This window comes from Panthera onca, chromosome B3 (assembly GCF_046562875.1).
Source record: "Panthera onca isolate mPanOnc1 chromosome B3, mPanOnc1 haplotype 2, whole genome shotgun sequence".
In the NCBI taxonomy this organism is placed as follows: Eukaryota; Metazoa; Chordata; class Mammalia; order Carnivora; family Felidae; genus Panthera; species Panthera onca.
The window spans coordinates 83,606,083-83,631,748 of NC_138344.1; the positions used below are offsets into that span (position 1 = coordinate 83,606,083).

Sequence of the window (25,666 nt, forward strand, 5' to 3'; positions counted from 1 at the left end):
TGGTCACCTGCACATCTGAAATCTCTATCTTCTTAAAATAAGTGGATTCTTAAACCAATACCTCTGTTAATCAAATAAAATCTTACCTTTACTCCTGAAACAATTACTCCATCTGCTGATTTAACCATGTTTTTAAAGAAATCTTCAAGTTTTTCTTTTTTATTTTTTCCTCTCACACTCAGCTGAAAGAAAGGTAAACTTAAGTTGGCAATTTTTTTCTTTTTTAGATTACGTATGGAAAGTAATGCCTCTTTCATTATTATTCACCACTTGCTGCACCAGGGTGTCCCATAAAGGAATAGCCCATCTAATTTCCTTATCTACTACCATGGTTTCAATGCTCACCATTATATAAATGACTCACAAATCATGATCACTACCACTAAGCTCTTTCCTGAACCTTAGATTCTATTTCCATTTGCCTAGATCATATCCTTATAAATGGAAATTCTGCTAACCTCACATTAGACTAAAGCAGTATTCATTATAATCTAATCTCCAAAACTTTCCTTTTCTTGGTTCTCCCTATTCATGGTCCCTCCTTCATGGTCCCTCCATCCAACCAATCTCTCAGATTCCCACATGTTCCCTAAAACCCCATACCACTCATTAAAAATCTTGAAATAATCTACAACTTCTTTTTGTCTCTCAAAGCTCAAATTCTACCATCAAATGTCTGAAATTTGTCCCTTTCCTTTCTCACTGTCCTAGTAAAGATCCTCATTATTTCTTGCTTAACTACCACATTGGACTACTAGTTAACATCTCTCATTTCCTCAATCCAATCCATTCTGATGAGGACTTCCAAAATTAAATTGTGAGCATCTCCTCCCTACTCAATAACTTTATAGAGTTTCACAATGTTCAGAGAATAAAAGCTAATCCCCTAGGCATGGTATTCAAGACTTTCAACAATCTGGTTCAATTTACCTTTGTACTCACCACCAAACCCCCACAGAACCTTATGTTCCAAATAGTTCTCAAAAGAAGCTCTAAATGCTTAGGTTCCCCTGTTCCTGAAATAGTGTCTCTCTTCCCACCAAAAATTCTATTCAGACTTCATTAAACATCGAAATTAAAACACATTCTCTTCATGAAACCTTTCTAAACTGCTGTATCTTTAGGCCTCTGAATGCACTCTGGGTGTTTTTCAAAACTGTGTTCTTATATTAACTAATTCACTTATTTAAAAACTATTGACAAATGTGACACATGTATATTACAATCACGCACTGTGCTAGGTGTTCAGAAAATAAGGATGATTAAGAGGTGGTCCATACTCTATAAGAGTAATTTATGGTGCAGAGGAGAATCCAGAGAAACATATGATTAAACATAGGGTGAGCAGTACAATGTTAGAGGAATCCATACGGCACTTCGAGAACACCAAGGGAACTTAATACAGACTTAGAAAATGAGAAAGATAAGACTGGAGGTTGAAAGACCAGTCAGAGGCTGTTTCAATAACCCAATCAAGGGTTATAAAAGTCAGAACTAATCTTTAGGTCTGGTGATAGAAGGAAGTAGACACATTCCTAATATAGTAAGAGAGTAGAACAGACAGGATTTGGTGTTTCCTAATAGGAATAGGGAGCAGGGGGATGCCTGAGTGGCTCAGTGAGTTAACTGTCCAACTCTTGATCTTAGCTCAGGTCTTGATCTCGGGGTCTGAGTTCAGGCCTCAGCATGGAGCCTACTTAAAAAAAAAAAAGGAATAGGGAGTAAAGTCATGAGTAATTTTTAGGTCTTAAGAAATTGGAAGGTGCTGGTATCTTCTTTGAGACAGAGAACATAAAAGAAGGCCTGCATTTAAAGAAGAGTTCAAACAAGTGATACAGATTTATAAGTTAATAGATATAAAAGTACCTGCAGCCATAGGAGTCAATGAGATCACTTCAGGAGAATTTAGAGTTAGAAGTCTAAAGGAACTTCTAAATTTCTGGAGAAATCAGTGAGGAACCTTGGAAGGATCCTATTTAAATGAATGGATATATGGAGGTAAAAGCTCACAAAGGACACTAAGAAGGAGCCACAGAGTTAAGAAGGAAACTCAGAACAGATCCCAAAGATCCAGAAGTACATGGGATCCAGGATAGCTAGACAGATACCTTTGTCAAAGTGGAAAGGCACAATGTAATATACTGTATTAGTAGAATAAAGGACAAAACCACATTATCATCTCAATAGCTATACTTTTTCATAATAAAAACACTCAACAAACTAGGATTAGAAGGGAACTTCTTCAACTTGATCAAGAGCATCAATGAAAACCCCACAGTTAACATCATACTTAATAGTGAAATAGTGAATGCTTTCCTCCCAAGATCATAGACAAAACAAGGATGTCTGCTCTTGTCATTTCTATTTTACATTGTACTGGAGATTCTAGCCAGGGAAGTTAGGCAAGCAAAAGAAATTAAAAGCTGTCCAGATTGGAAAGGAAGAAAAAAAAAAAAAAAAGCTAATATATGCATGTGGCTGCCAAGGCAGATGAGGGTTGTGGGAGACACGTGGAGTTGTGGGATTTGATCTCTGATTGGCTTGTATTTCCTAGTGAACAAGGTCATTTTACATCAAGGAGGAACTGCTGCAAGTTGAAATTAGCTTTTATGGAAAATGGGAGAGAGCTGTTTGAAGTCATATATAACCTTGTTATAAATGATGGAGGAGGCAATCTAGGCTACATGAGAACAAAGTAAAGACAAAAGGGCTGCTAACAGGGTCAAAATGCAGAAGAGATCAAGTGTCTAGATGTACCAGAGTCAAAGAACAATCAAAATATGAATAGGGAAAAACAGAGCTGTCTATGTTTGGAGTCTATTAATACTAGGGCTTAAGAACTCAGATATGAGGCAGGGTCCTGGGTATGTCCACTGATAAGGCAGCAAGAACTGAATGGACATTAGGGTGTTGAAGAGGTTATATATTTACTCTACTCTTAAGTAGACTCAGACTATACCTAGTAGAAACAGAGAAGATATACAACTACTTAAGTAAGGCACTGAACATTAAAGGCAATCATTCCTTACAACAGCAACTATTTCTCAAACAACTCAATGCTAGAATAAGCTTTTCTAGGCCTCCCAGCTGCCTGATGGCCTCTTTAGACTTTAAGACACCCTAGCTCTACTTCAGCAACTTATCAGTCCCATGGCTCTCTGAAACTTAGAAAACAAAACAGCACATGCAGATTGCTTTTCCTGCCCCACTGAAGTATGTAAAGATCCATGAAACAGCATTAGAACATTGAGAAAAACCTCTTAGTTTTGGGCCTATAATCTCCTTCTTTTTAAAAAACTTTTTTTTGTATTAGTTTATATTTCAAGAGAGACGGAATGAGAGAGCAGGGGAGGGGCACAGAGAGTGAGAGAGAGAATCACAAACAGGCTCCACGCTGTCAGCACAGAGCCTCATGCGCGGCTAGAACCCACCAACCATGAGATCATGACCTGAGCTGAAACTGAGTCAAATGCTTAACCAACTGAGCCACCCAGGCACACCTTTTCTTCTTCTTCTTCTTCTTCTTCTTCTTCTTCTTCTTCTTCTTCTTCTTCTTCTTAATTTTTAACATTTATTTATTTTTAAGAGACAGAGAAAGATAGAGTGTGAGTGGGGAAGGAGCAGAGAGAGAAGGAGACACAGAATCTGAAGCAGGCTTCAGGCTCTGAGCTGTCAGCACAGAGCCCGACACGGGGCTCAAACTCACGGACCGTGAGATCATGACCTGAGCTGAAGTCACACACCCAACTGACTGACTCACTCAGGTGTCCCTTCTTTTTTTTTAATGTTTGTTTATTTTTGAGAGAGGGAGGGAGCACAAGCGGAGGAGGGGCAGAGATGGGGACAGAGGATCTGAAGCAGGCTCTGCACTGATAGAGAACCCAATCCTGGGCTCAAACTCATAAACTGTGAGATCATGACCTGATCTTACTTAACTGACTGAGCCACCCAGGTGCCCTGGGGCCTTTAATCTTCTATAACCTGTTAATATACTTGCTATTAATTAATGATTAAAAAATATTTGCAAACCACTTTCCTGTCTTTTTAGAGTTTCTCCAAAATACCATGTGCTGGTATTAAAAGGGTTATTATAATGCATGACATCATTATCTCTATTAAGCATATATTAGTGGGAGGAAGAAAAAGAAATCTATATTGAAGGGAGAAAATTTATGAAACCTTAATTTTTTTCCAAAGCTATTTATAAATCTGATCTAAACAATCAATAATCCATTTGACAAAATACAGCATCCATTCTTAATAAAAACCCTCAACAATGTAGGGATAGATGGAATATATCTCAGCATCATAACCATATATGAAAGACCCATAGTTAATATCCTCCTCAATGGGGAAAAGCTGAAAGCCTTTCCTTTATAGTCAGGAACAAGACAAGGATACCCATTCTCATCATTACTATTTAACACATTATTGGAAGTCTTAATCTCCGCAGTCAGACAACAAAAAGAAAAGGCACCCAAATCAGCAAGGAGGAAGTCAAACTTTCACATGATACTCTATGTAGAAAATCTGAAAGACTCCACCAAAAAATTGCTAGAACTAATACATGAATTCAGCAAAGTCACAAGACATAAAATCAACATGCAGAAATCTGTTGCATTTTTATACATTGATAACGAAGCAGCAGAAAAAGAAATCAAGGAATTGATTCCATTTGGAACTGCACCAAAAACATACCTAGGAAAATAAACCTAACTAAAGAGGTAAAAGATCTGTACTCTGAAAACTATAAAACACTTATGACAGAAATTGAAGAGGACACTAACAAATGGAAGAGCATTCCATGCTCATGGATTGGAAGAACACCGTTAAAATGTCAATACTACCCAAAGCAATCCACACATTTAATGCAATCCCTATCAAAAAACACCAGCATTTTTCGCAGAGCTAGAACAAACAATCCTAAAATCTGTATGGGACCACAAAAGACCCTGATAGCCAAAGCAATCCAAAAAAGAAAAACAAAACTGGAGGCATCACGATTCCAGATTTCAAACTATATTACAAAACTGTAGTCATCGAGATAGTATGGTACTGGCACAGAAACAGATCCATAGATCAGTGGAACAGAACAGAAAACCCAGAAATGGACCCACAACTATATGGTCAACTAATCTTCGACAAAGCAGGAAAGAAATCCAATGAAAAAAAGACGGTTTCTTCAACAAATGGTGTTGGGAAAAGTGGACAGCAACATGCAGAAGAATGAACCTGGACCACTTTATTACACCATACACAAAAATAAATTCAAAATGGATGAAAGACCTAAATGTGCGATAGGAAACCATCAAATTCCTAGAATAAAACACAGGCAGCAACTTCTCTGACCTTAGCCAGAGCAACTTCTTACTAGACACATTGCCAAAGTTAAGGAAAACAAAAACAAACATGAACTATTGGGACTTCCTTAAATAAAAAGCTTCTGGGGCACCTAGGTGGCTCAGTCGGTTAAGTGTCAGACCCTTGATTTCACCTCAGGTCCTGATCTGATGGTTGGATCGAGCCCTGCATGGGGCTCTATGCTGAGTGTGGAGCCTGCTTGGGATTCACTCTCCCCTTCTCTCTCTGCCCCTCTCCTGCTGATGTTTTCTCTCTCTTTCAAAAATAAACTTAAAAGCCTCCTGCACAGCAAAGGAAACAACCAACAAAACTAAAAGATAGCCTACAGAATGGGAGAAGATATCTGCAAATGACATATCAGATAAAGGCTTAGTATCCAAAATCCATAAAGAACTTACCAAATTCAACACCCAAAAAACAAATAATCTAGTGAGGAAATGGGCAGAAGACATGAACAGACACTTTTCCAAAGAAGACATCCAGATGGCTAACAGATATATAAAAGATGATCACCATCACTTATCATCAGGGAAATACAAATCAAAACCATGATGAAATACCACTTTACACCTGTCAGAATGGCTAAAATTAACAACATAAGAAACAGCAAGTGCTGGCAAGCATGCAGAGAAAGGGGTAAACTCTCTTGCACTGTTGGTGGGAATGCAAACTGGTGCAGTCACTCTGGAGAATAGTATGGAGGTTCCTCAAGAAACTAAAAATAGAACTACCCTATGATCCAGCAATTGCACTATTAGGTATTTACCCAAAGGATACAAAAATACAGATTCGAAGGGGTACATGCACCCCAATGTCTATAGCATTATCAACAATAGCCAAACTATGGAGAGAGCCCAAATGTCCATCAATTTATGAATGGATAAAGAAGATGTGATACATATATACAATGGAATATTACTCAGCCATCAAAAAGAATGAAATCTGGCCATGTGCAATGATGTGGATGGAGCTAGCATATATTATGTTAAGTGAAATAGTCAACCAGAGAATGACAAATCCCATATGATTTCGCTTCTATGTGAAATATAAGAAACAAAACAGATGAACATATGGGAAGGGGGGGGGAAAGAAAAGTGAGGGAAACAAACCACAAGAGACTCTTAATGACAGAGAACAAACTGGGTTGACAGAGGGAGGTGGGTGGGAGATGGGCTAGATGAATGATAGGTACTAAGGAGGGCACTTGTTGGGATGAGCACTGGGTGTTGTACGTAAGTAATAAATCACTGAATTCTACTCCTGAAACCAATATTGCACTGTATGTTAACTATAAAATTTAAATTAAAAAAAAAAAGTTAAAAAACCATCACCACAACTGGGAAACAATCAATAATCTTTCACTTATCATTTTAACAAATACTTATTTTACATCTTAATTGTCAGCCATTATTCTAAAGCAGTGAGGATACAATGGTGTAAAATTCAAGCCTTGCTTTCAGAGAGCTTACATTTTAGTAGAGAGGACAGATAATAAATACATAAAAATTTAAAATACAGACATATAATTTCAGATAGTACTAAGGGATTTGGCGATGGGACAGAGTACACAGAGCATGAGGCTCCTCTAGCTCAAGTGGCCTTGCACTGATAATACTCACTGTATGCCTAAGCTGCTCTACCAATTATTATTAAGGTTTTGGCCAAGGCCATGAATAAGGTTAAGCAAAAACAAACACATAAAAGTAAAAAAAGTGATGACAGCATTCTATCATGTGTTCTTTGGCAACCCAGTCACAAGTTATTTTCAGCTTCTATAATTCATGACATAGCCAGAATTTTTTACAGTTCCTAGTTGTAAACGACCACATGCCAGTATCACATACCATATTTACACTTGTGAAAGTATCCAGGCTTAAAATGCTGTTTCTGTGATCCTGAATTACTTCATACCCTTTCAAAAAAATGTGTTCTCTCTATTGCTAGACTTAGGATATTTTATTGTCATGTCTACTAAAACCAAACCAGAAGGGCAAATTTATATACATAAAATTCTTTGATCTTGATGTCAACTTATAAGCAAATAAGCACTATGCTACATTTATTTTCTGCTAAAATGAGTTAATCTTGTCATTCAAATATAAATCCCAAGATCTGTATCACCTATCCATTAAAAAAACTTTTGCCAGTACTATGAATGAAGAAATCTTTAAAGCTCAACCACATCAATTTTTCTATTTGCACTGTAACAGAGTTTTCAGGCAGGGAAGGAGGAAGATTAGGAGCAATTGGCACTGAAAAAGGTCAGTTAAACAGATCAAAAGGCAATGATTAACCCTAAAGTAATCTAGAATTCTTTAGCTCAAGCACCTCCCTGGAATTTCAGAAAACTTCAAACTCAAATTTAGGAAACAATCAAGTTGATAATCCTATTTCTTAAGAGGTTCACAATTCAAGATGAAAATCAATGTCCCATGCAGTAACATGATTTAGCCTCATTTCTTCAATTTCTTCATTTCTTCTCTAGTTGTATTGAAATACTCTATTACCACTAAAAAAAAATGTCATTTTACACTACCTTGAAAAATAAGAACATTACAAAAAAAGGGTTTTTTCTAACTACTCCCTGCCTTTTACAGTGACTCTAAAAATAAACCTTGATTACTGCTTTAATCAATACTCACATCTTGATTATATTCCAAGAAGACATGGAAATTTAAGTCTTTTCTCAAAATAGGATGTGCTGCCACACGACATAGGAACACTTCATGCATTGCAACAGTCTTCTTGAATATTGCCAAATATTCACTAGAAACAATACACATAATTAAAGGTAAAACACTGCATCAACTAGAAAATAGTCTGTAACAGTTTTCAACAAATACTCCAAATTATTCTAAATGCAAAATTAAAGATACAAATATATAATCCATGTAAACAAAGGTTTTAGTTGAACTGTTAATAAAATGTATAAAATCCAGCTCTGAAAAGACTTCATGCTAGTTAATAGTATTTATTATATTTAAATGTTAATATTTTTAAGTTTTATGAACTTTTCTTCCTATGCAAGTTGATGTTAAAGATAACTATAGGGGTGTTTGTTTTCAGCTCCAGAGAAAGTACACTACAAATTATTTGATACAATCTTTATGGATCAATTTCTCGATAATTACTGCTTTTAAATACCTGTGTACAAAAAAAAATCTAAACTCAAACCTCAGTAAGCATATTTTCAACATTAATAATTATTTTCATCTAATGACCCAAACACACAAGAAAAAAAGCACACCACAGAGAGACTAATTTTTGTCATTACATTGGAAAATTATGTTTAAAATATTTTAATTTCATCAGTGAATCACAGTGATCATATAGTAATATACGTCAGTTTGAAAAAAGAAACACTCAAGGAAAAGGCCCAATATTCTTGCTTCAACTACGTGCAAGGAGGATAAATTTTACATACCAGCAAACCAGCAGGACCAATGTTGGGAGAAGTTTGATCTCTGTGAGGGTAGTCATTCAGTGAAGACAAAAAAGAAGGATGCAGAGGATGGAGGTAGCAGTAGAATAAACCCAAGGTTCTCTGTTATCCAACCCCTAACCAGACCACAAAAGAATCATGATCAGGGCCACTGGAAAACCACAGATTCTTTAATATTAATGTGCTCTGCTAATTTCCAGTTTTCAGTCTTATAACTATAAAAGTATGTATCTCTGTCTCTCAGACTATTGCTTGCACCCAGCATGGACAAAAATCTTAAAATATGTCACCTTACACTTTGACAAAAAAGATCTACTTTGCTAATTTATCTTGTCAAACGAGTTTAGCATTCTGAAGAGGAGTCTAGTAGCCAGGTGCATATATGCTTAAAAACTGAAACTAAGTGGAAGAGGAGAAAAGGAAATGAATGAAGAGGAGAAATGATCAGAAAAAGAGTGATGGAGGTGATGATGATACAAGGGAAAGTGTTTACTTGTACTGCTCTCAAAATACAGAAAACGATATCCTGTAAATCTAAAATTACTTCAAATGTCTAATAAGAAGGGAAAGATTCTGCATTTTCAGCAAATATGCTAAACGCAAAACAGAAGTTATCTCCAGTTTTTTCAAAGATTTAATGCATTTCTAGTATATGTGAAACTAATAATCATTTAATGAAAAACATTTTAAAACTATTCTCTTTTTACTTTGCTCCTATTCTTTTCCCCTTAGCCAGAAGCCATAGGCAGAAAGAGGGCAAAAATTAAACACAGACACAGCCATTTAGACAGGTGCACGCGTGCACACACATGCACGTGCGCGCACACACACACACACACACACACACACTTTTTAAAAAAGAAAACAGAGTATGTGCAGAGTTGCTCGGTGCATATTTCTATGAGAAACAGAAAACAGAAGTTTGGGTAGTATGCACACATCGAAAAAAGAAAACCAGGTTGGCAATGACTAAGGCCTTGTAGATAAAAACCAAAACAACTTATATTCTGCTTCAAAAAGTCCTATTTCCCTTTCTACTATTTTTAAATAAAGTTTTGGACCCCCCATTTTCAATTTTCAGAGTCTATTTAAAACATTAATTTAAAGAATTTTACAATGTAGACAATTATTCTATAATTTTCCTGTAGGCTCTGATCATGATCATTAAAACTGGTTGTTTGGCTTAAACCTGCATCTTTCAGAAAGGGTCACTGTGGTGAAATGATTAAAAGGATGGGATATCAGAGAGCACAGAAAAAAGGCATTAAAATAAGCACAATTAACAAAACCAACAACAAAAATCACATACGCTTCCAGTTCCTGTTTCATCTTTGTAAATTCTTCCTTTGTCATGGACCCTTCTCCTTCTCCAAGCTTCTGTAGTTTTTCCCTTGAAGCATCAAAGTCAGGTCTTGGTGGTGCTGGTGGGATCTGTAAGAAAACCAAATCACTAATTTTAAAGACTTTTAGTTTTCACAGCAACTGTACTACTGCTACCATAAAAGACTGTGTCTGGGAGAGCTAAAGACATCTTGAATGAACACAGCACCAGGAATATCTCAATTCAGGTTAGAAAATTTGATTAGGTCCTTTGCACAATGAAGAAATATGGCGGAGCACTATTTTCTAGTATTAGAACAGTAGTTCCCAAACTTTAATCTGCAGATTCCTATGTGGCAACCTAGAGTCTTCAAATGTATAAACACATTAAGCTCTGACTATACACTAAATTAATATGCATACCAATTTTCAGAAGTATGTAAATAGTTTGATCAAATACAAACATATATTTTTAAATTAATGAATTCATAGTAGCTTTATGCTATTCTATGTTTCTTAAATTCATGGATGCCAACAGTACAATCCAGCAAGGGACGTTAAAAAGGGTTCCTTAATTGGAGGAGTGCACCAGAAGCATACAGCACGGACTTAAAACCAAGACAACAAAACAGAGATTAATGACTAACCTCATTCCATTCACTCACAGTAAGGGAGTGAGTAAATACTTATCTTAAGTAAAAATATAGTATCTAGAAGAGACATACCTTTCAAGGGAAGGATAGAAGAAAAAAGTTTACCTTAAAAGGAAGGGCTTACAAATAAGAATTGTTAAAGGAAAATGATGGGAAGCAAAGAAAGCAAGAAGAAAAGATAAGTAGAGGAAAAGTTAAAGAATGAATACAAGAAAAGAGTTATGCTTGAGGAAAGCAATAGGGAAGGAAGCATCAAGTACAGCTAAGCACATATTCACATCTACTATGCACCAGACATGATACTGAACAATGTGCATATAAAGATAAACAAGACATGGTCTTGGGTGCCTGGCTGACTCAGTTGGTAGAGTATGCGACTCCTAATCTTGGGGTTGTGAGCTCAAGCCCCATGCTGGGTGTAGAGATCACTTAAAAATAAAATCTTGGAGGGGCGCCTGGGTGGCTCAGTCGGTTAAGCGGCCGACTTCAGCTCAGGTCATGATCTCGCGGTCCGTGAGTTCGAGCCCCGCGTCGGGCTCTGTGCTGACAGCTCAGAGCCTGGAGCCTGTTTCAGATTCTGTGTCTCCCTCTCTCTGACCCTCCCCTGTTCATGCTCTGTCTCTCCCTGTCTCAAAAATAAATAAAACGTTAAAAATAAATAAATAAATAAATAAAATCTTGGAGCAGGGGCCTGGGTGGCTCAGTCAAACGTCTGACTCTTGATATTGGCTCAGATTGTGATCTTGCAGCTGTGAGACTGAGCCCCTCGCTGGGCTCCTGAGCATGGAGCCGGCTTAAGATTCTCTCTACCTCTCTCTCTGCCCCTCCTTTTCTCATATGTATGTTCTCTCAAAATAAATAAACACTAAAAATAAATAAATAGGGGCACCTGGGTGGCTCAGTCGGTTGAGCATCCGACTTTGGCTCAGGTCATGATCTCAAGGTTCGTGAGTTTGAGCCCCACGTCGGACTTGCTGCTGTCAGCCTGTCAGCACAGAGCTCGCTTCAGATCCTCTGTCCCCCTCTCCCTGCTCCTCCCCCACCTGCATTCTCTCCAAAATAAGTAATTAATTATCTATCTATCTATCTACCTATCTACCTATCTATCTATCTTAGGGTGCCTGGGTCCTGGGTGGCTGAATTGGTTGAGCATCTGGCTCTTGATTTTGGCTCAGGTCATGATCTCAGTGTGATAGGGTCAAGCGCTGTGTCAGGCTCTGTGCTGAGCATAGACTCTGCTTAAGATTCTCTCTCTCTCTCTCTCTCTCTCTCTCTCTCTCTCTGCTCCTCTTCCCTGTTCCTGCTAGCTAAAATAATTTGAAAAAAAAAAAAAAACAAAAACAAACTTTTTTTATATGTGATTAAGTATTTTTTTACTTATCATTTTTATTATTTTTTAAGATTTACATCCAAGTTAGTTAACATATAATGTAATAATAAAAAAAATATTAAAAAAAACAAGTAAAGATGGTCTTGATCTTTGAGGAGTGTTTAGTCTATAGAAGGAAATTGTAGTAAGAAAATGCCATTAGACAAGATGAGGAAGAAAAGGTGGAAATAAGATGGGAAGAGAAGAAGGAGTTTCCAGTTTGGTGAACACACTGACATGCTATGGAGGTGGAAGGTGGTATACCTGGAGAGGGCATGAAAGTTATGCCCCAACCCCAATCCCTGTACCTTGTCCTATGCATCTCTTCCTTTGGGCTGTCTGGTTGTATCCTTTATATAAACTGGTAATTTTTTTTTAAAGAAAAAAAAGAAAAAAATGTACGGCCAGTGGTCAACCAAATTTCGAGTTACACAAAGAAAAAGCAAATGACTGAGAAGAAGTAGCACAAGGATGGAGAAAGAATCAAGTCAGGATAATTTCAAGGATATCAAATGAAACTACATTTCAGGAATCTGAGTGTGGACAATGGCTAAGGCACAACATCTGGTACATACTTAGATTAGATGACTTCTTAAGGTACCTCCAACTCTAAGTATTTGTCTACCTAAGTGTTCAAAACCAGTATGGTTTGTAACATTCCCTTAATTAATCCCTAGGAAAAACCCATTTCACTTCCAGTAAACAATAAGAATTTAAATTTAAATGAAGGAGCATAACATAGCCATAACTCCACACTTTCAAACTAGGCAATTTAAGATAAAAGGTGATCGTACATTGTGTTTTCTAATTGGCAATTTAAAAAAATTACACCAGTTCACTAAAAATTTAACACATAATAAAGTACCTAAAAAGCTCCTAGAAAATGGGATTAAAATGGAACCCCAATACTCACAATATAACCTGCATAGTCTTCATTTTCAACGAAGGAATCATGAAGCCAGATAAATTCTTCATGTTGTCGAACAACAGAAAACTCATTTTGTTTAAAATTTGGCAACGAACTCTGCAAAGACAGAGATTCTCTTGAATAAAAATCAAAATTGCACTAAAAGGCTTTTAGTAAATATTTTTAATCTTATTTTTGTAAATTAGTCTCATGCGAAAGATTATCAGCACTTTTAAACTCTATTATGAAAACTCGGAGACATCAGACAAAATTATCCTGGGATGTTTGAGAAAATAATTTGACAGACTTATTATACTTATGCTACCACCATTTAAAAGTTATCTTACTAATATATATCAAACTCAACTATTCAAAGAAAAATAGATCTACAGTCTGAAAATATGCCTAAAAACTGAAATCCAAGAAGAAAATAACTTGTAAGACAGTAATTTAATTAACTGAAAGAACAAAACAAAATTGAAAACAAGAATGATGAAAGATATTAATAGAAGTCTAAAGAAAATTAAACCTGCATTACACCTAGGTTTTGTGAGTAATTCGTAAATGTTAGTCTTTAAAAAGTGCATTTTTTAAAAAAAAAGTACATTTCCCTGGGGCACCTGGATGGCTCAGTTGGTTAAGTGTCTAACTCCTGACTTTGGCTCAGGTCATGATCTCACAATTTGTGGGATGGAGCCCTGCGTGCCCAAAGCCTGCTTGGGATTCTCTCTCTCTCCCTCTTTCTCTGCCCCTCCCTCCCTCCCTCACGGATACTCTCTAAATAAATAAATAAACTTAAAAAATTAAAAAAAAATTTAACAAGTACATTTCCTTAAAACTGTTACAATAAAAGCAGTAGCTTATAAACTAAAATATAGTTTACTTCTAATTATGTTCAAAACCAAAGTTCCAGTCAATATATTATCACATATATAACATCTGCACAATAAATAGCTAAAATAGTACAAGTACAAAATCACATTTACCTTTGTGTGAACAGTGAATTTTACTTTATCTCTCTCACTCAGAGCATCAGAAATGTCCACTTGCAGAGCAGCATCACTTTGAAGATCTACATTTATTGCTTTAAGCTAGAAAAAGATAATACCTTAATAAAAATCCTATGGGCATTTATAGAATCTCATTCTTTTCTCAGACATTAACACAATGCAAAAACAAAACAAAACAAAACAAAATAATCTTAAATCTAAAAAAGTACTCAAGTTCATTAGAACATACATATTTTGAAGGGCAGGTTATTTGGGTATGTTATTATCTTAATCAATTTTTCATTCTATAGTATTCAACTACGCTTTGTATGAGTCAATGGGCTAACCATTATTCATTATAATTTCACTCAAAAAGTAAACTATTTTTTCTCTCTCCTCTTCTTTGTCATTGTGGTGTGTGAAGTTAACTGCTTCTTACCATGGGTAGCAGCAGGGAAGTCTGGAAGGTACCCTAGCCTAGGAGCTTGGATGACCTGGGTTTGAATCCCATCTCCGCACATTAATATACTCTGATTTGGGTCTTCTCACAAGACTTGCAGAATCACGCTTAAAATGTGGCCAAAAAACAGGGGTGCCTGGGTGGCTCAGTCAGTTAAGTGTCCGACTTCGTCTCAGTTCATGATCTCATGTTTTGTGAGTTTGAGCCCCACGTCGGGCTCTGTGCTGACAGCTTGGAGCCTGGAGCCTGCTTCGGATTCTGTGTCTCCCTCTCTCTCTGCCCCTCCCCCATTCACATTCTGTCTCTCTTTCTCTCAAAAATAAATAAAGATTAAAACAAAAAAACAAAACAAAACAAAAAAACGTGGCCAAGAAACAAAAGCAGAATCATCCCATTCCCCAGTGAATTCGGATGAAAACTGGTAATAAAATCAGGTACAACTCCAAGAGGAGCCACTGGAGAAGAACCAAGCTGCTCTAGAATGGATAGCACATGAGATGACATATATATTTATGCTGCATGAAGGTTACATACTTGTATTCTATCACTCTGTAAACATCACTACCACCTCAACAATAAACATGTTTTACTAGAAAAATGATTTTTCTCTGTTACTATGCTTCTGCACCAGTAAGATGACTCAGTAATAAATATGCAGGACCTTTTGTTTGAAAGAAATAAATACATAAAATAAACTATTTTCCAAGAAGATGGTCCATTAACATTCAAGTGTCCTAAAATTAAGGAAAGTATCTACCTTTTAGAACAAGAAAAATAATGAAAAGGCTAATAATTTTAACTCTATTGCTTATTTTAGTTCAGGAATTTACAATGAAACTATTAAATATATTACATATAACATATTTATAGTGCTAAAAAATGGCAACATAATACTCAATAACTACCTCCTGTGTAGGAATTAAATCTCACATTCTACTCTACAAGCTTTAATATACTTAAATGATTGAATACGTTCTCTATGTAGTGCTTCCATTTACTAGTCTATGAGAAGACTTCTCTATAATTCTTTTTTTTAAGTTTATTTGAGAGAGAGAGCTTGTGTGCACTTGAGCGGGGGAGGAGCCTGACACGTGGCTCAAACTCATGAACTGTGAGACCATGACCTTAATTAAAATCTTAACCAACTGAGCCATCCAGGCACCCCCCCCGCCTTTCTTTTTTTAAAGTAAACTCTATCACCAACGTGGGGCTCCAACTCACAATCCCAAGATCAAGAGTCACATGCTCTGACTGAGCCAGCCAGGCACCCCTCTAATTCTTACCATATTTATAATTCTTAAATTTCATCTATATTCTTCCCCTTTAAACAAATATGCATTCTAAAATGTTTGACTAATTTGGAAACCTATAAAAAAAATCAAACACACTAAAAGATGAAAATAAAGTCTTAGCCAGCTGCAAAGATATGAAATATTTAAAGTCTAATTAACTACCCAGCCTGCTTCAAATACTCCAATTGTAAAACCCAGGTCTTACTTTGGGAATCTCACCTAATCATCAGCATTTCAAATTTTAATTACAATGTAAAAGGAAAAAAAACGCTGGAAGCAGAATTGTTTATGACCCCAGTCATATATTTAAAAGTGCAGGGGCACCTAGGTAGCTCAGTTGGTGTCCGACTCTTGATTTCAGCTCAGGTCATGGTTTCACGGTTTGTGAGATCGAGCCCTACATCGGGCTCTATGCTGACAGCATGGAGCCTGCTTGGGATTCTTTCTGTCCCTCTCTCTCTCCGCCCCTCCCTGGCTCGCATTTTTCTCTTTCTCTCTCAAAATAAACAAACTTAAAAAAAAATGCATACATAAAAGGCTTATAGGAAATATAACAAAATGTGACCATCAGTGGATTTTCTTTATATATTCCTTCATTGTCCCAATTGTCCACAATATGCATGCATTACTTTTACAAATGGTGGGGAGCCCCCTTAAAATGGAAATCCCATGATCTATTAAAATATTAATTTTAGGAATTTTTTCATTAAATAGTTGTTTAACTTCCATTAGTAATGAACAAAAGTAACATTTCACTTCTGTACTATTGGTTCTAGATTGAGTAGACCTGTTTTTAAAAGATAAAGACCATTACAGGGGTGCCTTGGTGGCTCAGTCAGTTGAGCGTCCAACTTTAGTTTAGGTCATGATCTCGTGGTTCAGGAGTTCAAACCCCATGTTGAGCCTGCTTTGGATTCTCTCTCTCTCTGTCTCTCTCTCACTCTGCCCTTCCCCTGCTCGTGCTCTTTCAAAAATAAACATCAAAAACATTTTTAACAAAAAAATAAATTACATGGTACTGGGGTGCCTGAATGGCTCTGTTGTTTAAGTGCCCTACTCTTGATTTCAGCTCAGGTCATGATCTCATGGTTTGGGAGATTGTGCTGAAAGCTCAGAACCTGCTTGAGATCCTCTCTCTCTCAAAATAAATAAATAAACTTAAAAAAAAACCAAACACTTAAATTATGTAGTACTATCTCTGATGGCCTTTAGTAAAAACTTTATAGGTAACTTAAGTTTATATTAAGTTAAATTTCATCAGTAATCATCTTTTTTAAAGTTTATACTATAACCTTACATAAATTATTTAAAAATTTGTTATTGTACTCAATGCTATATGTAACCATTGTCTGATAAAAGAAATGAAATTAAGAGTTGCCTTGAGGGGCACCTGGGTGGCTTAGTCAGTTAAGCGTCTGACTCTTGATTTCAGCTCAGGTCATGATTTCATGGTTTATTGAGTGGTATTGAGCCCCACATTTGGCTCTGGGCTGACAGTGTGGAGCCTGCTTGGGGTTTCTCTCTCAAATAAACAAACAAATAAATAAACAAACATTAAAAGGAAAAAAAAAAAAGAAGTGTTTCCTTTTTTCTCTTTACTCACAATCAGGACACTTTTAAGATGCTTATTGTGGTAGAGTGAATAATGGTTCCCCCCAAAACATGCACATCCAAATATCTGGAACCTGTGGACATTACCTTATATGGCCAAAAAAAAAAAAAAAGGCTCTGCAGGTGTGATTAAATTAAGGATCTTGAGATGGGGAGATTATCCTGGATTTCCCAAATGGGCCTTAAATGCAGTTACAGATATCCTTATAAGAGGTGCAAAGAGATTAGACACAGACAAAGGGGAGGGCAACAGGACTATGGATGCAGAGATTAGAGTGATCCAGCCACAAGCTAAGGTTTGCTGGCAGCCACCAGAAACCAGAAGGGACAAGCAACAAATTCTTCCCTAGAATCCCAGGGAGCATGGCCCTGCTGACACCTTGATTTCAGTTCAGTGATCCTGTTTTCGGACTTCCGGCCTACAGAACTGTGAGAGAATACATTTCTGCTGTATTCAGTGATCAGATTTGTAGTAATTTGTTAGAGCAGCCACAGGAAATTAATAAATTTATCATTACGATTTTTGGAATAATAATCTTGGCTTTTCTTATGTTTTCTCTGCCTTGTCAAGCATTTCCCAAATACAACTGACAGGGATCAACCTGGGTACTTGTTAAAAATACAGAACCCCCGGCCTGATCACAGGTTTATCAAAACAATCATCAGGGAATAGCCTTAAAAACTGTGTTTGGAAACCCTAGCCTAGACTTACAGGGTTGTCTTTGCCTTTACAATCTTTGAAAACTTCAACTCAACTGCTAATATTTTGTTTTTAATGATTATATAAAACATTGTTCCCAGGTGTTATATCTGTATGTACATTTTAATTTCCAGATTTATTTTAACTGTTGCATTATCAATTTTCAGGATTTCTACATCTGAATAGCTGTTATTTATTCTTCCAATTTAAAGTTATTCCCAATTATTTCTTTCTTCCATTTCCTTATCTCTGTATATCAAATATACTTACCTCCTTTTTTCTGATAGCACAACGCTTGGCTTTTTTAAGTTGTAACTTTTTTTGATAACAAATATTCTTATGTTATGTATTTACTGCTTTTGTTCTTGGATTCTCTCTTTTCAGGTATACCTTACATACAACGAAACACAGGTTTTAAGTATATAATTTGAAGAGTTTTGACAAATACACAGGTTACACGCCTGTAATCATGACCACAATCATCCCCAGAAATTCCCATTACTTTTACGTTTCTACTTTTTTTTCTAACTCTTCTATAAATTCTTTTGTATGCCTTACGAAAGCTTGTAGTCCTTCACATACGGTCTTACAGCTATTAATCCAATCTATCATTTGTCTTTTTCATTCTTTTAGCAAGTATGTTCTAGAACTGATCTCAGGAAAAGTGCATGAATCATACATAAACAGGGTCACAGCAAACTGCTGATGCTGAGATTGTGACTCCTTTAATTTATTTTTCATACTAGATTCAAAATATCAGTTTCACATCTCAATTTTTTTTTCCATTTCCGAGCTTACAGAGAAAAGGAGACAAAAAGGAATATTTTGTTTGACAATAGATTTGCTTCACACACATCAGGGTGTTTTGTTTTGTTTTGTTTTAAGCCCTGTTTCTAATAACTAAGATGTGTAATGGAAAAGCCAGCCAATAAATGAAATCATCCCCTACACAAATACAAAATTTCCAATGAAAGCTAATCTGCTATTATTTCATCAATTCTAGATGCATACTTTGCACATTTTAACATCTGAAATAGGAATGCCTTATAACTGATGACAAATTCCAGTTTAATTGGCAATCTTTTTTCTTTCTTAGTGGCATATAAAGTATACCTTCCAGTCAATTGTGCCTTAGATTTGATAAATTTTTATTGTAAATTTAATATTAATTTCATAAAATATACACAACATTTTTCAGGCATGTATTTTTTTTAGAGAAAAGTTAATGTTAGTTTTTAATAAGGGAAAGAGTGAAAGCAAACAACTTATGATTCATCAACATTTAATTAACTTTTTGAAATTAGTGAGGTAAGTGAAGAAATTCTCATTAGACTACATTCACCAGTTTCATCCTCATCTGGGCTGACAAACTTTGCAGTCTTTTGTCAAAGACTGGCTAGGTTAAACATTAGTGTCATGGTCAAGAAAAAGACAAGACAGAGCAAATGGATTAAGCAACATAAATACAGTACCATTAAAAAGATAATTTGGAAGACACTGTCCTATTGCTGATTAATTTTCCACATGTAATTTTTAGTAAAGAAAACATTCACTACTAGTTTACTATACTGACTCATTTACTATAAAATATCTACTTTAGAACACTTCTAAAAAATTAGTTGTTCATCTTTTGCCAGAAAAGCAAATGTATAGAGATGGATGGATGGAAGAAGGAAGAAAAGGAAAATAACTGACTACTGTATAGCCTCCCAACTGGTGTGTTGCTTCTGTCCTTTTCGATCTTTTTTAAAAAATTTTTTTAACATTTATTTATTTTTGAGACAGAGAGAGACAGAGCATGAACAGGGGAGGGGCAGAGAGAGAGGGAGGCACAGAATCCAAAACAGGCTCCAGGCTCCGAGCTGTCAGCACAGAGCCCGACGCGGGGCTAGAGCTCACAGACCGTGAGATCATGACCTGAGCCGAAGTCAGACACCAAACCGACCAAGCCATCCAGGCGCCCCTGTCCTTTTCCGTCTTTAATCTATTCCTTATAATCCTATTAAACTAAAAATCATTCCTCAGCTCAAAACCTAGAGGTCCCTACTTGGAGAAAAGCCAAAGTCCACCAGGCCCTACAAAGTCTGCATCAGACATCATCTCTCAGGCTAATCTATTATTCCTCTGGCTAACTGCAGCCCTGCCATATGGCCTCTTTGTTGCCCCTTAAATACAGAAGCATGCTGCCACCTCAGGAGTCATTGCACTCACTGATCCCTCTACTGGAACATTCTGCCCCCAGGTGTCTATCTGCATGACTCACTCCTTCATTTCCTTCAAGTTATTTACCAAAATGTCACCTTTTCAAGAAAGCCTTTCCTGGCAACCCTAAGACTGCAACTCAACTCCCCTCCACCCCCAAACAAATCCCTATCCCCCCTTTAAAAATATTTGTTGGGGCGCCTGGTTGGCGCAGTCGGTTAAGCATCCGACTTCAGCCGGGTCACGATCTCGCGGTCCGTGAGTTCGAGCCCCGCGTCAGGCTCTGGGCTGATGGCTCGGAGCCTGGAGCCTGCTTCCGATTCTGTGTCTCCCTCTCTCTCTGCCCCTCCCCCGTTCATGCTCTGTCTCTCTCTGTCCCAAAAATAAATAAAAAACGTTGAAAAAAAAAATTTAAAAATATTTGTTTATTTAACTTATTGTTTATTTATTTGAGAGAGAGCAGGGGAGGGACAGAGAGAGAGAGGGAGACAGAAGATCTGAAGTAGGCTCTGTACTAACAGTGGAGAGCCAGCAGAAAGCCAACAGAGAGCACGATATGAGGCTTGAACTCACAAACCTCAAGATCATGGCCTGAGCTGAAGTCGGATACTTAATCGAATGAGCCACCCAGGCACCCCAATATTTATTTATTTTGAGAGAGAGCGAGCGAGCATGTGCACAAGTGGGGGAAAGGAGAAGAGGGAGAGAGAGAATCCCAAGCAGGCTAGGTGCTGTCAGTGCAGAGCCTGACTCAGGGCTCAATCCCACAACACCTTGAGATCATGACCTGAGCCAAAATCCAGAGTTTGATGCCTACCTGACTGAGCTACTCATGCACCCCACACCTCATTTTTTTCATAGTACTTGTTTACCATCTACTATATTTTATTTTTTTAACAGTCCTCCATAACTATAATGTCAGCTCTGTAAGGACACAGATTTTTATTTTGTTCATTGCTATATTCCCAGTGGTGGACCTCAATAAATATTTATTGAATGTAGAGAAGAGTAGAAAGAAAGGTGGTAACCATAACTGGGCTAAGAAACTGTAATTAAGAGTATAATCAACAGAACACCCCTGAGACAGACAGAAGTAAATTTCATTAGGCTCACGAATTCAGGCCAAATTTTAAATTTATTTAACTCCTAGCACAAATATGATTTTGGAAGTCCTGTTAATACATCATTTTTATTATTACTGTACATCTTATACTGAGCAGTCAAATCAATGCTTGATTATATATACATTTTCTGGAAATTGGCATTTGCAGCCAGATTTTCTCTCATATACTATACCTGGTTTGCAAATTCCCATAATTAGTATCAATTCAACCATCAACTCTCTGCGTTTACACTTTGAACTGCTTGCTGTATGTGGATAGATAAAGTTACAGCTGGCATTTGCAAGCAGACTTCCTCTCACATACCATATCAGACACAATAAAATATTACTAGGGTATTAGTAGGGAGGGAAGTACTAATGGTGTTCACCCCTGCATTCCAAGTCAAAGTTAATACAAATGTACAAGTGTACAAATACAACACTTTACTCTTTACACAATATACTAATACACATTTATTTAATAAACTTTTTAACGAACTTAAAAGTATATTCAAACAACAGTCCTAGGTATTATGGAATATATAAGGTGAACAAAAAGCCTTGCCTTCAAGAAATCTGTAGTGAGGAACACAAATCAACTTTATGTAATAAAACACAAAAATTAAGTGTTTCCTATTCTCTTTTCCTTACCAGTTTTTACTATGTGTACAATTTAACCTTATCAATACCTCCTGTCCTGTGACCTTTCCATGTATCTCCAGTCTGTTACCCCTTTCTCTACTTCCCTCCTCTTCCACCCCACTGCATGGTGTATCACTCCAATACTTTTCTTACTGGTCCTAACAATTCTCATTGCTCTTTCTGCCATACTTGGCTTGCAAATTCCCACACTCAGGATCAATTCAACAATCATCTTTGCTTTCTGAGCTGCTGAGTGTGGCTAGAGAAGTCACAACTGGTCTAATACAAATTAATGGTCTTCAAATTACATTAGGCTCTTAAAACCACTCAACACTCCTGGAAAGATCTGTTCAGCTCCCCCTTCTGATTCCTTTCAGCAACTACACCAAACTTTTACTACCTCAACCATCTATATTTCCACGCCCACTCTCAACAAGTGACTTTGTTTCCCACATCCCAAAGAAATAAACACTAGCAGCTGTTTTTTCCTTAGACCCATCAATAAACTCTTCTAGCCTCATCATCTCCACTTTCTCATAAGTGGTATGGAGGGCAGAATTGTCTGCCCACCTGAGCATTTAATCATCCTGTCTGCTCCACAACCTGTTCATATACTGCTCTTCTAGTCAAGTTAGCCTCGGTCCCACAAACCCTTCACACACTGAGCACCTAATTTCCAAATCCAATACTTTTTAGTGTTCTTGACTTCTCTGGAGTATTTTGCCTTGGTGATCATTCTGTCTACTTCCTTTAAACTCTCTCACCTTCTGGGGACTTCTCTCATACTCTTCCTACCTCTCTCAGCCCTGTCAATCGATCCATTTCTTCTCTATAACCCTTAAATGTTGGTTTCTACAGTGCTATCTAGCCTGGGCAATCTCAGTCGTCCTTGACTATAACTCCGAAATTTGTATCATCAACTCAGACCTCTTATTCTAAGTTCCCAATTATACTTTCACCCTACCAACTAGACATACCCACCTGGATGTATTCACTTATTAACAAATAAATGCCTTCAATGTACAAACCACTGTCCTAGGTGCTAGGGATAGAGCAGTGAAGACACAATCCTCATCCTTACAGATCTTACATTCTAGTTTGGCAGGAAAGGGATTAAATGCCTTATAGGCACTTCAAATACAACATATATGAAACCAAACATATTATCTAACCTTCTGTTTCTCTCTCCTGCATTCCTCATTTTCTCTTTTTCCTTTGCCCAGCCCATGTACTTATTCAGTCACCATGCCCTGTTAAATCTATCTCCTAAACATCTCTTTGCTATGTCCCTTCCTTCATCCCCTATTTCACTGCCTTAGTTATACCTTCATCATTTTTCATCTGGACTGTTGCAACGGCCTGTTAACTGATTTCTCTGCTTTATGAAAGGAAGGATCAATCCACCCTCCACATCAGTTATCTACAATGCTATTTTCATCTAGGCATAGGCCTTTCCCAGCTTAAAATCCCTCAGGACTTCACACTGACTGGAATTTTAATTATTATGCACCTTACACTTAATCTGTACATATCTGCCCTTGTCCCATATCTGCCCCTGCTTCCTGTAAGAACAAGTACTCCAAGTAGAACCAAATTATTTACTCATGCTATTCACTCTGCTGGCAAGCCTTCCTCTTCCTGAGAGCCTACAAAATTCCTGCTCAACATTTAAGGCTTAGTTCATTTAGGTAATAGCATAGTGGCTAAGAGTGCCAGACCTGCAGCTTGACTGGCTGAGTCTGAATCCAGCTCTGTTAAAACCTTGGACAAGCTATTTAATGTCTCTGAACTTCAGTTCTCCTTTCCAAAGAATAGTAGCAACTACTTAACAGGGGTTTGAGAATTGAGTTAATATATGGAAAGTAGCCGGCACAGAGTAAATGCTACATTGGCATGCAGCTATCATTATGTCCTCACTACTTCCCCTTCTCTCAAAGGTAAACACTCTCTCCTTTGTACTCCCATGGCACTTTATCATAAGTCTGTCACTACAGTGTGATGGTCTTAGGGCGGGAACTTTCTTTTTCTTCTGCCAACATTCATCTTCTTATCCTCTGCCAATAGAATCGATGTCACATGTTTATCTAAAACAACTATCAATAAATGTGGAGTGTATTCAAACTGTTATGTAGGTACAAAAGAAAATGCAAACATCTGGCCAAGTCTTCAAAAACAAGTCAAATTTCAAGTGGAAAAAAAAATGTGAAGAAAAAAAAGCCACTCTACAACATTAAAAAGCATGCGTAAAGCAGACATTAAAGTGCAGAGGTGCCTGGGCAATGACAAATGGACTAGAGTATGTCTAGAGTGTGTATGTGTGGGAAGGACATACTGAGAAATAAGCCAGACTAAAAGTGTCATGAATGGTGTTTAATGCTTGTGTAAGGAGTTTGAACCTTACTGCAAAAGAACTGGGTCCAAGTAAGTACTTTTAACTAGTGGCATTATATGATTTAGTCATTTTAATTAGGTAACTTGAAATACTTAACAAGGCTGGATTGGAAGGCAGACAGACAGGAGACACAGACCAATGACAGGAATTGCTACAATCCAGGCAAGAAACAGCAAGGACATTAAGTAGGGCCATACAAATGAAAGATGGGATAAACAATATTTTTGAGATGAAATTAACTGGCCTCAGTGATTATACTAATATGGAAATGAAGGATGATTCAGGTTCTTTGCCTGCACGATGGAAAATGATAACATTAACGAAGATAAGGAATAGAGGGGGAGGAGTAAGACTAGGAGTCTAGGAGAGCTGTAGTTACTCCACCTGGAGTAATGCTGAAAACAATAAACATTTTATTTAGAACTAAAATCAAATGCTAAGAATTATGCCATCACACTGGCACCCACTGCTCTTATTTAACAAGCACAAGCACATCAGAGCAAAATGTGTCCAGTTCAAAGGGCTCATTTGTTTACTAAATAATATGTTACTGTCTTTCATTTTGGGGAAAAAATAGCCTATTATGTAGAGGTATGGCTACAGGATGGCCAGTATTTTTCAATACTGTGTATTTTTTAAAGCCTGCTTTTTAAGTTACTCATAAAACAGTATTTTCTTAAGGCTGTAAGATTCTCTTCTGTTCCAAATATCATCATGAAAATTTAAGGCTGCTTAAAAATGTGTTTTATTACTTATTTTTCTTAAGTTTATTTATTTTGAAAGAGAGAAAGAGTGAGCACATGAGTGGGGAAGGGGAAGAGAGAGTGGGAGAAAGAATCCCAAGCAGGCTCTGCATTTTCTGCACGGAGCCCAATAGCAGGGCTTGAACCCACGAACCGTGAGATCATGACCCAAGCTGAAATCAAGAGTTGGACACTTAACTGACTGAGCAACCTATGCACCCCTAAAAATGTATTTTAAAATACTGACTTTAACTTTGCCTACTTGCTGCTCTGTATGAAATGCTTGCATTATTTTTGAATCTGTGATTCATATCAAAATTCCTATCAATATATGCACTTCATGCTTTTTCTCTATCAAGACTCTCATTCTTTTTTTTTTTTTTTTAACGTTTATTTATTTTTGAGACAGAGAGAGACAGAGCATGAACAGAGGAAGGGCAGAGAGAGAGGGAGACACAGAATCTGAAACGGGCTCCAGGCT

At 37.0% G+C, this 25,666-nt stretch overlaps 1 protein-coding gene across 1 annotated transcript in view; it reads right to left on the bottom strand.

The window, feature by feature from the left end:
• Positions 1–25,666, bottom strand: part of SNX6 (sorting nexin 6) — a 61,004-nt gene that overhangs the window by 30,402 nt on the left and 4,936 nt on the right. Inside the window, exons 3-7 of the mRNA XM_078448329.2 lie at positions 14,039–14,143; positions 13,059–13,169; positions 10,113–10,234; positions 8,004–8,127; positions 87–182 (exon numbers count right to left, since the gene is read on the bottom strand). Of these exons, the coding sequence (XP_078304455.1) occupies positions 87–182; positions 8,004–8,127; positions 10,113–10,234; positions 13,059–13,169; positions 14,039–14,143 (558 nt within the window). The remainder of the gene's footprint in view (positions 1–86; positions 183–8,003; positions 8,128–10,112; positions 10,235–13,058; positions 13,170–14,038; positions 14,144–25,666) is intronic.